Below are 13,851 nucleotides of genomic sequence, written 5' to 3' on the forward strand. Positions count from 1 at the left end.
TCATTGAAAATGTCGGAACTTAGTATGTTAATCACAAATACAATACATATCTCAAATAACAAAGAATAATATACACTGTTACAGACGGCTGGGGTGCTTTCCCGGCCAGGAGGCTAACATACTGGAATGACTGGGGGAGTAATGTGCACAGGACCCATTGAGTTGCAGCGACTCTTTGGATTCCTGCAGGGTTTTCCTAGGGATTTGGAGTTTGGGGGCCACCAAGGGTTGCTGTAGAGGCCTACTTTGAATTTTTGCCATACCAGGGAGTACTTCCAGATAATGCTGATGGGCCAGCTAAAGTGCTCCCAGGTACAGCATAACAGGGACTGCCTCAGTTCCCTCAGAGAGCCAGAGTCGGTCAGGAGATGATGAAACTTGCCTGAGGAGGAGTGGAGGTGGAAGGACTGAAAAAGACAGAGAGAAGAAAGAAGTAAACTGTGCTTTTATTGTACTTGTGTACTATTCTATAGGTGGGAAACAAAGGAAAGCATTTCCCATGCATTAATAAAAGCCTTGTGTTGTTGGACTTGTGCCTGTATTTGTTGTGTCGGGTGTTTGGGGAGCTGGAGCGCTCCCTGGTGGCCACAATACAGTGTTTGCATTTTTATTCCTTATCTTTATAGTTACTTCAACATAACATTTAATAGGTTTGCTGTCTGCATATAAGCTTTAGTTTAACTCGGCAAAAAAAACAATTTTTAGCCCTTTGTCTAATGTGGAGCGGAGTTCAAAGAAAGGAGTGAAGATATAAGAATTGATTAATTAATCACCAGTCTTAGCTTCAACAATACAGGTAACTGGCCAAATACTTTGGCAAGGCTCCTACTTTGTTTACCTTACCTTTCTCTGTTGTAGGAAGCGGTTCTGAAGCCTTTATATTTGCATATATCAAGTTAACTGAGGCACACATTTTAAGGAACAGAATGGTGCAATTTATTTATAAACATAAGGATTACAGAAGTATGATAAATGCATACATATATATATATATATAAATAAATAAGACTGGATGCAGGCAGACTAGACAGACAAACGTGTAGGCTGTTGGTTAATTAGTCCTTCTTTATCTTGACACAAATAATTAGTTTTATAATAGAAAGCCTTTATGGATGATGTCCATTGTGTGGAGTTGTTACTTTTTTATTGATCCATGTTCAAGTAGAAGATTCTTCATACATTGGAGTGCACTCTATCCCTTTGCTCCATGATTCTTTGTCTGGCATGCTTTGCCTTCCCTGCTTGCCTTCTGCTGTCTTCTCTGCAACTTATGGAGAAAAGCATTAATGTTTCTAGCACAAGACTGTAGATGCTGTTGTTCCCTTGTTGAAATAATGGCTACTCCTCAGCAGATAGGGCTTATTACACAGTGGATCTCAGCTTTCATGTCCACAAAAGAAAAGAATGGGCCACTTTTCTAGCTCTCCAGGGAGAGAGTGGCTCACAGTTTAAGTTTCCGAGAGAAGGATTTTAAAGTGTCATTTTGGAAAATGTGCACAGTGTCTCCCTGGGGAGAATCCCAGAGTTTTCTCGGAATCCCTTCAGGATTTCAGTGAATGTGTCCTGAGAGAATTACTAAACTTCTATTAACTTGCCATTCTATAAAAACACTGTAAGGTACAGCTAGTTTATAAAGGGATGTTGAATCTTCTCCTGATTAGATTAAAGTCACTTTCAGTTACAGATTCAGTGTCTTTTAATAGGAAAGTTATTCTGTCGATTCTAGTTGTCATCCCTTGAATTATAGGTGTTTGTCCTGCCTAGAGTCTAATTTTACAATTTTTCCTGAAGGGAGGGCCTCAGAAAAAAAATGTCAGTTCATCTCTGATTTACACTTTTGTTATCAGATTAACTACAGGCAGATCCTAGTACGAAGAGTTAAGCGACTTTCTGGAATGTAGCTTGGAAATCTAAATTGAAGGTTTTGTGCAGCTATAGGTCTGTTAAATATGCTGCCTTCACAGGCCTTTTGTGCCACTAAAACCTGGAAGAATGGGCAGTGCCTACTATATCGTATAGAGCGGATAGGAAGGCCCATCTGGTTTTCTACTAAAAGCAAACTACATGTAATAATTCCATTTTTTTCCTGGTCATCTAGTGAATATATACAGGACTATCCAGAGGCTTTAAGGGAAAATCATGTTTCAGGTGGATTATAGGGCAAGTTTGCTTTTTTCTTTTATTAGATATTATACATTTTGCGGTAGTGTTGGGCTTTCTATTTTCAGATCATGCTGCCAGCTCTATCCTGCTCATTTCTGCATATCCTGTGGGAGTTGTATAATGTCTCCAACTCCACTCCTAACAAGGTAGGCTGATCTCTGATATTCACCTGATGATTAAGTTTAGAGGTTAAACATTGGGTAAATACTAATTGCAGAATACCATCTTGAGGATTAATCCATATTTATTTTTCATTTCTTACCTTACTAGGAGCAGCTGATTCTTTTGAAGAGGCATGTCAGACTGCTGTGTGTCATCTGTCAAGAATGCCTCACTTTTTTTGTGGCCGACATAAGGGAACAGGTAATCCACTGTAAAGTGATCTTTTATTGGAAGGCAAAGTTCTGGTATTTTATAGGTTTATACTGCTGGCTTTTCTTTACACCTGCTGTCTGCATCTTTGTGTCTGCTGTTCTTTGTTTTGATTTTTTATTGTTCTTTTTTCTACACTTTTTATTTTTGGAAGAAATCCACTATCCTGCTGACATCCTTTCATTGCAAGGATTTTGGTGACTTTGTGTAAATCCAAATTTACTAGTCAACCTATGCCATTTACTAACCACCTTTTACACCCGAGTTTACTGGGAGAGCTTCGCAGCATTAGCAAAATCTAAACTGTTATCAATAATCTCCAGACCTACATACAGTTAAAGTAGTGGGAAAGCTATCTTGTACCCATACCATTCTTAACCATTTTAGTCTATATTGTATTTCAGTCCTTTCTGGGTGCTCTATCCTATCTCAACTATCCAAGGTATTGGATTGAGGCAATGTTTGTCACTGGCCTATAAGGGACCTAAACTAATACTTTGTCTTTCTTTTTCATTATAGGCCTTTATCATAATATGTGACCTCCTTGTATACTTTAATTCTAATATTGTGGAGAATGGCCAGGACCACTTGAAGCCATTAGTGTACCAACCATCTGTAGCTCTCAGGGCAGAATTAGCTGGCTTTGTGGTAGATTACGTATTTATGGATAAAGAGACGGAAGATATTGAAGGCAAGATATTTCCATACTGTGTTAACTTAATTCTGCCAGAAACTCATTTATTTGGCTTACTTTCATGGTCTTATCTTTTCTTAGATGCTGAGGAAAGGGATAGTTGTGGACAGCTGGAGAAGATAGATCACCTTCACAAACGCAGACACCTCTTAGCCAGTTATTGCAAACTTATTCTCTATAATGTTCTGGATCTCAGTGCTGCTACTGATGTTCTGAAGTACTTTGTGAAGGTGACTAACATATTGTGGGAAGTGCTGGGGGAAAAAACCATGAGCTTGATGTGTGGGTCAGTTGAGTTTATAATTCATTAATGTATAATTACATTATACAATTCAGTTTATTCTTGTATCATACTGCAACAGAAATTACATAAAATATTATAGTTTTCAGTTCTGCTTGAATAAAATGAACAGGCCATGTATTAACATGAAATTTTGATATGGTGCATAACCAGAAAGCCTTTTTACTTTACTACATTTCCTAAGCAGGAAAGTAGAAGTTTTGGATAACTGCAGTAATGGAGTACTAAATAATACATTTATGTAAAAAAAAAAAAAACAGCATATTGTGTGCTGATTGTGTGAAAATAATAATCCATGCTCTACACTGCCAGTATTTTGTAACTGTCTGCCGAACTTCCACTGACTAATTTAATTTACGTGTTTTCCTTCAGTTAAAACAAGTAGTTGTTTATCCAATGTTTTAACTCACTGAAGTTAAATAAACATACAACGGGGAAACATTAGATTTACTAATGATTGTCATTCTCATACAGGTGAAAAGTGAACATTGATTGTGAGCTCTATAGAAAGTAACTTGTAGTAAGAAGTGTTGAAAATATTTAATAAAGTGGAACTAAACAGCATAAGAACAGCACCTGAAAACCCAATTCAGCATTAAAGTGCTTGTTTAAAAAATGGTTTGGTTGCTAGTTTCAAAAGCTGCACTTAAGTCAAGCAACATACTCACTTTGGAATGCTATTAAACTCATCAGGGACCCATGCAATAACCAGCCTGACACTTTTTAAGGCGCTTTTCCACTGCATAGTACGGCACAGCACGGTTCAGTACAGCTCACCTTGGTTCGACTCAGTTCAGCTCGGTTTGCGTTTCGACTGCACTTTAGTACCGCTTTAGAGTGGGCGGGATTATTCACGTGTCGTTATAGTTGCGCCGCCTCTACTGCCGTGACACCGTGGAACTTTTACAACAACACGCAGACAACGACAACACTTTAGCTCGACGACGCACAAGGGTAAGCATCTAAAAAAAGCACATCACTAGCTAACTTTTATCACTGTTGCAAAGCATAAAATGAACAGACCATCTGTTTGGACATATAACCGTGCTTCAGAGTGGTGGGATGTGATTGTTCCCGGTTTTACAAACACTCAGTGGCTGGAGAACTTTCGAATGTCTGAAGAAACATTCATCCACTTATGCAACAAACTGCGTCCAGCGATGGAGAGACGGGACACAAACTTCCGCGTTTTTAAAGAAAAGAATAGCCAGTGACGCAGTAATGACGATTTTCTCCGGCCAATCAGTGACCAGCAGTTTACACGTCACGTTTTGGTAACGGTTCGGCGCGCTTGGAACCTCGGCTGAGGTGGTACTAAAAAAAAGACCAGGTACTGTACCCAGTGGAAAACCCCCCAAAAGTGAGCTGAACTGAACCGTGTCGTGCCGTACTATGCAGTGGAAAAGCGCCATTAGATACCTTGAATTGATTGATGCTAGTCCGACAAAATGATTGTCTCTCCATAAAAAAGGGGTTTTTTTAAATGAAAATGTCATTTCATTTTCTAACCTGTTTAATCCAGACCAGGATCACTTGGGTGGCTGGGAAGTGTTGGAGCCTATCTCATTTACCATGGAGTGCAAGGCAGGAACAAGCCCTGGCTAGTGCGCCAGTGTATCACGGGGCAAACACACACACACCAAACAGATACTAGGGCCAATGTTCCTAACCTGCATGTCTTTGGACAGGGAGAGGAAATCCCACACAGTCATTGGTAGAACATTCAAACTCCATGTCTCAGAAAGAACCCTGGATGTGAACCCTGGTCATCTTTATACAGGGTAGCAGTGCTACCACTGTGCCACCATACAAAAAAAAGTATGTTTATAAATTTATTATAGTACTAGGGTGTTGTACCGTGTTAGCCATTATGAATGTAGTGAAAAGTCAAGCAAAATGACACTATTTATTGGCTAACTAAAAAGATTACAATATAAGAACTTTCAAGGCAACACAGGCCCCTTCTTCAGGCAAGATGTAATGATTAATTTAATTATAAAAGAATAGTAAAAGTACTGCTAATGCGTCTATCCTGGCAGCACTGGGTGTAAAGCAGGAACCAGCTTAGACTCTGTGCCAGTACATCACAGGTCCCACGCACATACATGCACATACCCACTCCCAGACTAATGCAGGGTCAATTTATAATTCCCAGTTAACCCAACTTTAATGTCCTTTGAGATGTGAGAGGGAAACTCATGCAGAAACAGGATGAACAAACAAATACCATTCAGATAATAAATAGGTTACAGCCTTCAAACTTAGATCTGTGAGGAAGCAGTGCTTACCATTGCCCCACTGCATTGCCATATAATTGAGTACTGTGCTGAAACTGTTTTCTTAAATCCATGTTTTTCATCCACCCAGTTGTAAATCACTTCAGTGTCACAAGTGGCCGTAACTGGGTCAGAAACACCAGTCAGAGTTGTTGTGACATCCTCCACCCATGGTGGTCTTGAAGTGATCGACAGTGCCTGTTTCTAACTGCTCTAGTTTCACCTAGGAAAAAACACAGATTTAGATGAGTGATAATTACATTTTAGATATCAATGGCATTAGTAGTTTTACCATGTTTCAAAATGCCAAGTTCTTTGGATACAATAAAGGTTTGCTATAGTGTTCTCTTTCAACATTTCTGTAAATGATAAAATTATTCCTCAACAGTTGTTACCACCTCAGAAGATGTAAAATAATGTGTCTGACTGAGCAGGGGCTTTCAAATTTAATCCTGAGGCCCCTCCAGTAGTTGTAGGTTTTTGTTCCAACCAATTTGTCATTTAATTTAATTCCTCCATTAATTAAGCAAGCTGTCATTTACCGGTTTCTGTGTTTTCTTTATTTACTCCCGAAATTAAAAAAAATGGTTATGCTAAAGAATTACTAGATGAAGTAAGCAATTATATTTCTTAGACACGGATGCACTCATTCTTTTTATTTTGTTTTTTGGTAATGCTCGGGTTATTTTAGTAATTATTTTCTAGTAAGAATGGAAGTGGATAACACAAAAGTAGCTGTAACCCTTTAGCATTCAGCAACATCTATGCACCTCTATTCACTGTGTGGGTCATTAATTGTCAGTATTCAAATTCAGTTAAGAGAGCAAACTCAACAGAACATAGTGAATTAACAATAAAAGATGAAACAATTTATTTTATCCAAGCATTTAATCCTAATTTGTTATAAACGTATATCTGAAACTGCAGTGCTTTTCTGAATACAAAATAAAAGATAAAACGTTACTTAAACAGTGAGATCAATTAAAACTGCAAATTAAATTTTGAAATTGGTTGGGGTGAATACCTGCAGCTAAACGTCATGAATGAACTTAAACTTGTGTATTAGAGAATGGAAGTATATTCTAAGTTGCTGCAGGAGCAAGTACTATCTCTGTTTCCTTAATTGATTTTGATTTTATTTTATTTGTTAATGGTTATGTTCTTTCAGTTCCATGCTGATTATGGAGATATTATTAAGAAGCTAATGAGCAGGGCCCAAGAGATTGGCAGGATACAGTATGCCAAAACTATATGTCTGAGTTTGCAGCAGGTGAGCACATATCATACTTCAACTACACCCCTCCCACCTCGGCACACCCCACCAGTAACTTAAACAAATTTTTCCCTTTGTTTCATCATCCTGTTCCAGTTATTCTCAGAACTGAGTATGGACTTGGAAGTACAAGACATAACCAGTATGCAGGAATTCAATGACATCAAGGAACTGGCTCAACATCTGGCACGCACATTTGGAATTCACCTGATTCGAGTCCGGGAACAAGTTTTCACTTTGCACAGGTCTGTTTCTAAAACTACATGTCAGATTTGAAAGAAAAGATTACATCAACAAAACAATTTCATGCAGAAGAGCTGTTGCCAGTCATCTAGAATGCAGTAATGCATGAGGGAAGGACGTTTGACACTGCATTCCATGAGACTAATTTATAATTGTACAAAAGTGTTTGTCCACATTTGCCCAATGAATTCCACAGCATATATGAAGGAAGCCCCTCTTTGAAGATGATGAAAAATACTGATTATGAGATTAGTCAAACCGTGCATTTTTTTCTTTAAAACACTCTTGTTTTTAGGGAGGGCCTCAACTTTGCATTAAGAGATCCAAATCCCAAAGGGCCTCAATATCCACCACTGAATATTGCCTTCCTTGAGATTATGAGTGAGTTCTCATCCAAGATGCTGAAACAAGATAAAAAAATGCTGTAAGTATATTGAAAAACTTCAGAAATCCCAGCTACACTTGGCCACTATAGTGCCACTGAAAATCTATGTAGTGGACAGAGGGGTGAGTATCTGCACATAAACAAATGTGTTGACACTTGCCCAAGATTAAAAGCTACTTCCCACGATCCAGCAGTTTGTTTGGCAGTTCATAAAACCTAAACGTCTCCCTCTTTGTTTTATATAATGCAGTGAGTGACATTACAAGATTTCTTTTGTTCTGTTCTTCTATACTGCAGGTTGAAGTATTTGGATAAAGTGATTGGGCTACAGCAGACATCCTCTCCATCATTGACCATTTACCGGAAGACTCTTCTTGTTGAAAAGGACAAAAGATCCCACCATTCAACGTCTGTTGCAGCTAGAAAACGCAGAAAAACACAGGCAGAGAGTGAGAGGGGGTGATTAGGGCTAGGGCAGTCTCTGATGTATACTGTACTTGGTATTCTTGATAGCCTTTGAGCCGATTAGCAAGTATAACTTAAACATAATGAGAAAGTACTTTTTTTTTTTAATTCAGCATCCAATCCAGCTGAAGATGTTACACAGTTGCAGAGAAGCAATCTGACTGACAACGAACCAGTCCCCCTGCATGTTTCTACTCTGTCTAGACCAGCACATCAAAATAAGGCAAGAAGTGTCTTGGAAACTTCGGACACTGATTCACTGAAGGATTTTGTTAACAGGTATTTGGAAAAGAAAAATTGTTAAGTAAAAGTGTAGAATACATCAAGTAAGCAAGGCTGGGTTTTTCAGCTGCATACAGTATGCCAAACTCCCTAGCACATAGTTACCCCATCTGAAGTATTTGAAATATGTTGTGCGTCATGTTTAGATTTTTATTAGAAAAACAGCAGTTCTTTGATAAAACATTCCTGTGCTACCATGCATCAGTCCAGTATTAAATAATATTTGGAATGACATATAATTATAGGAACTTCTAGTGTTTTTTAAGATTTAGATGGGGGGAAAAATATATAGAATGCTTCTCGTGTGCCTTAAAGTCCTTATCCAATTGAAATGGATTGGTGATTGATCATCTGACTGTCTTAGAGTGACTAAAAGTGTACCATGATTTAAAAGTAGTTGTCATTACTTTTGGATGCTTTTAGTAGTGTTTTTCATATGGATTAATGCACCACCCTTTGTTTCCCCTGTGCACTTTGTGTTGCCCCTATGCCCACAAATGCCTAAAAACGTTAGGTGTGTACCTTGTTTATATATATATATATATATATATATATATATATATATATATATATATATATATATATATATATATATATATATATATATATATATATATATATATATATACTGCTCACAAAAATTAAAGGAACACTTTTTTATTGGGCCTGGCATGAAATCAATTAAACCTGTCTGATAATTTTCTGGTTGGTTAAGCAGCTGAGGTCATTGTTAATCACTTTCAGCTGTATTGGTGTTCATGGACTTAACGACAGGTGCACTAAAGTGGCAACAATTAGAAAACCCTCAAAACAGGACTGGTTTTACATGTGGAGGTCATTTCAAGTTTCTCCCTCTTGATCTTTTTGGCTGGTTTTCCACTCGTGCTAGTTTTGGCTTGAGTAATCATCTCTACTGGCAGTATGAGGCGATTCCTTAACCCTACAGAAGTTGCACAGGTTGTCCAACTTCTCCAGGATGGCACATCCACACGTGCTGCAGCAAGAAGGTTTAATGTGTCTCCCAGCACAATCTCCAGAACATGGAGGAGATTTCAGGAGACTGGCTGTTATTCTCGGAGAGCTGGACAGGGCCGTAGAAGGTCCTCAACCCATCAGCAGGACCGATACCTGCTCCTTTGTGCAAGGCGGAACAGGCTGAGCACTGCTCGTGCCCTACAGAATGACCTCCAGAGGGCCACTGGTGTGAATGTCTCTACCCAAACAATCAGGAACAGACTTCATGAAGATGGCCTGAGGGCCCGCGTCCTGTAGTGGGCCCTGTGCTCACTGCCCAGCACCGTGGAGCTCGACTGGCATTTGCTCAAGAACACCAGAATTGGCAAGTCCGCCACTGGCCCTGTACTTTTACAGACGAGCAGGTTCACCCTGTGCAGCTGTGATAGACGTGAAAGAGTCTGGAGAAGACAAGGAGAACGATATGCTGCCTGTAACATCTTCAACATGACAGGTTTGGTGGTGGGTCAGTGATGGTCTGGGGAGGCATATCCATGGAGGGACACAGACATCTACTGGTAGGAAATGGTGCTCTGACTGCCATAAGGTATCAGATGAAATCCTTGAACCCATTGTCAGACCCTACGCTGGTGCAGTAGGTCCTGGTTTCCTCCTAATGCACGACAATGCCCGGCCTCATGTGGCAAGAGTATGCAGGCAGTACCTGGAGGATGAAGGAATTGAAACAATTGAATGGCCTTCACGATCCCCTGACTTAAACCCAATAGAACATCTGTGGGACATTATGTTTCGGTCCATTAGGCGCCAGGTTGCTCCTCAGACTGTACAACAGCTCAGGGATGCCCTCATACAGATCTGGGAGGAAATGCCACAAGACACCATCCGTCGTCTCATTAGGAGCATGCCCGACGTTGTCAAGCATGCATACAAGCTCGTGGGGCCACACAAGATACTGAAAAGCATTTTGAGTAGCAGAAATTAAGTTTTTGAAAAATGGACTAGCCTGCCACATCTTCATTTCACTCTGATTTTAGGGTGTCTACACAATTGAGCCCTCTGTAGGCAGAAAACTTTTATTTCCATTAAAAGACTTGGCATCCTTTTGTTCCTAAGACATTGCCCTGTCGTTATTTGTATAGATATCCAACTTCATATTGAGATCTGATGTATCTAATGTGTTTCTTTAAAGTGTTCCTTTAATTTTTGTGAGCATATATATATATATATATATATATATATATATATATATATATATAGGTAAAAGTCCAATAATTGACTTTATTTGAACTGCACAGTGCACAAAGCACCCTCCTCTCCACAATACTCATAAATTAGACAATACAAAAATAAATCACAATCCTCCTACTCCCAGACGCGTTGCCACCCTTCCACCCAGCTCAGCTCGTTCTGGTTTTCTATAGAGTCTTTTATATTCCCTGACCCAGAAGTGTTTCCCATCCTTCAGTCCATGATTCCTTATCACTTCCGGGTCAGATAAAAAGTCCTTTTCTTCACCCCGGAAGTACACCATCTCTCCTGTCACTGTGACTAAGATGCACTTCTGGGTAATAGGGCACAAACGACTCTCTGGGCCTCCCTGCAGTGTCCTCTGTTGGCCCCTGTGGTATCCAGCAAGGCTGTAGAGGAAAACCCCATTGTCCATGATTCCCTGCTGGTATCTGGGGCACCTACATGCTGCAGGGAGAGCTCCATCTGGCGGCCTTGGGGTATTGGCTGGGATGAAAAGCCAGCCATGAACCACTATATATTTATATATATATATATATATATATATATATATATATATATATATCACAGTGGTGTGAAAACTATTTGCCCCTTCCTGATTTCTTATTCTTTTGCATGTTTGTCACACAAAATGTTTCTGATCATCAAACACATTTAACCATTAGTCAAATATAACACAAGTAAACACAAAATGCAGTTTTTAAATGATGGTTTTTATTATTTAGGGAGATATACACGGCCCTGTGTGAAAAAGTAATTGCCCCCTTGTTAAAAAATAACCTAACTGTGGTGTATCACACCTGAGTTCAATTTCCGTAGCCACCCCCAGGCCTGATTCCTGCCACACCTGTTTCAATCAAGAAATCACTTAAATAGAAGCTGCCTGACACAGAGAAGTAGACCTAAAGCACCTCAAAAACTAGACATCATGCCAAGATCCAAAGAAATTCAGGAACAAATGAGAACAGAAGTAATTGAGATCTATCAGTCTGGTAAAGGTTATAAAGCCATTTCTAAAGATTTGGGACTCCATCGAACCACAGTGAGAGCCATTATCCACAAATGGAAAAAACATGGAACAGTGGTGAACCCTCCCAGGAGTGGCCGGCCGACCAAAATTACCCCAAGAGCACAGAGACGACTCATCCGAGAGGTCACAATAGACCCCAGGACAACGTCTAAAGAACTGCAGGCCTCACTTGCCTCAATTAAGGTCAGTGTTCACGACTCCACCATAAGAAAGAGACTGGGCAAAACGGCCTGCATGGCAGATTTCCAAGACGCAAACCACTGCTAAGCAAAAAGAACATTAGGGCTCGTCTCAATTTTGCTAAGAAACATCTCAATGATTGCCAAGACTTTTGGGAAAATACCTTGTGGACTGATGAGACAAAAGTTGAACTTTTTGGAAGGCAAATGTCCTGTTACATCTGGCAAAATTCCTCCAGAGCGCTGTAAAAGACTCATTGCAAGTTATTGCAAACGCTTGATTGCAGTTCTTGCTGCTAAGGGTGGCCCAACCAGTTACTAGGTTCAGGGGGCAATTACTTTTTCACACAGGGCCATGTAGGTTTGGATTTTTTTTTCTCCCTAAATAATAAAAACCATCATTTAAAAAATGCATTTTGTGTTTACTTGTGTTATATTTGACTAATGGTTAAATGTGTTTAATGATCAGAAACATTTTGTGTGACAGACATGCAAAAGAATAAGAAATCAGGAAGGGGGCAAATAGTTTTTCACACCACTGTATGTATATGTGTATGTGTATGTATATATATATATATATATATATATATATATATATATATATATATATATATATATATATATATATATATATATATATATATATATATATATATATATATATATATATAATATAGTGGTTCATGGCTGGCTTTTCATCCACATTTCACACCACTGTATATGTACTCTTCATTTAGTTGTGCTGCTTCACTTATTGCTAATAAATATGTGGTTAATCTCTTCAGCATTATATATTAATTCCCCTCCTTAACAAGCTATAGACAAAGCTTAGCTGAGTGTTGTGGATTTAAAGTTTGTGAAACTTCCCCTCAATGACAAATAAAACCCTCGAGACATCTTCCTGAATTCTTGTTTAAATTAATCTTATGGTATATGTTAATTGCAAAATAGTAAAACATAAGCTAAACTATCCATTCAAAACATCAAGAACTAATAATATATAAATATTAAATAGAGCTAACACTGCCATTGCCAATTATGCTGCCGGGTGGACAAATTATAAATGCAAATGGGTGTCCAGGTACACTTTATGGTAGCCCAGCTTTGTGTAGAAGGTCGAGGGTTACCTGCAACTTTTTCAAGATTTTTTTTTTTTGTGAAGTTCTGTTGTGTAGAAGTGCATAGCATTCTTCTACCACAATATAAACACAATAAGCATCGTTTAAGAGAATATTATAAAAAAATATATATATATATTTAAAAATTGTCATGTTGATGTGTGTGTTTTGTTTTTTTCCAAACTACACAAAATAAACAAAAATGAACTGAAATACAGCATTAATATTCTCAAATTTTGTTTTCAGACATAATTTAAACCCCATCAATTTCTCTATCAAAAACATCAGTGTGATCTTCAGAGTTATTCTGAGGTGCAGTATGCCATTTACAGTGTCATTCACCTTTAGTTGACCACAGCCTGTGGTCTGTGTGTACAACAGCATTAAACTTTGTTCCACTTGGACCATTAAGTGGGTCCTCATGTTGGTAAAAATGATATTTAGACCTGAAAAAGCATGATCACATCCTGCAGTCTTTGTGGTTATAGTGAAGATCATTTTCACAACTACCAATATACTAGAGAGGAAGGTGCCATTTTCTCTTGGGAGCCATATTGGTTAAGGGTGAGCATCTTAGTTTTTTTTGGTCTTCCTCTTGTACTCTTTCTGTGATTTCATAAGACAAGATCTATTTGTAATAGAGTATGGCCCTCTGATTTTAAAAAGTCAATGTCCAATCCAAAATGGTGAAAGTTTGAAATATTTGACAGGAGAATTATTAGAATATTCAAGTCATCACATGCAATCAACAAGCTGTTTTGAGTATTTCAAGTCATTTTCTCAATAGTAGCAAGTCCTGACCATTGAAAAGAGTTACCTGCTGCATTAGTGTACATTTCATGAAATG

The 13,851-nt window shown here is 38.6% G+C and overlaps 1 protein-coding gene across 3 annotated transcripts in view; it reads left to right on the forward strand.

Annotated features, from left to right (window-relative positions):
• LOC120525240 (cohesin subunit SA-2-like) overlaps window positions 1–13,851 on the forward strand; it is a 200,534-nt gene that overhangs the window by 167,655 nt on the left and 19,028 nt on the right. For all 3 annotated transcript variants that reach the window (XM_039747367.1, XM_039747369.1, XM_039747368.1), the window contains 9 exons: window positions 2,229–2,309; window positions 2,434–2,526; window positions 3,055–3,226; window positions 3,311–3,459; window positions 6,975–7,076; window positions 7,176–7,324; window positions 7,618–7,746; window positions 8,005–8,156; window positions 8,286–8,451. In XM_039747367.1, coding sequence (XP_039603301.1) covers window positions 2,229–2,309; window positions 2,434–2,526; window positions 3,055–3,226; window positions 3,311–3,459; window positions 6,975–7,076; window positions 7,176–7,324; window positions 7,618–7,746; window positions 8,005–8,156; window positions 8,286–8,451 — 1,193 coding nt within the window. The remainder of the gene's footprint in view (window positions 1–2,228; window positions 2,310–2,433; window positions 2,527–3,054; window positions 3,227–3,310; window positions 3,460–6,974; window positions 7,077–7,175; window positions 7,325–7,617; window positions 7,747–8,004; window positions 8,157–8,285; window positions 8,452–13,851) is intronic.

Source organism: Polypterus senegalus, chromosome 3, assembly GCF_016835505.1.
Source record: "Polypterus senegalus isolate Bchr_013 chromosome 3, ASM1683550v1, whole genome shotgun sequence".
NCBI classification, from domain to species: Eukaryota; Metazoa; Chordata; class Cladistia; order Polypteriformes; family Polypteridae; genus Polypterus; species Polypterus senegalus.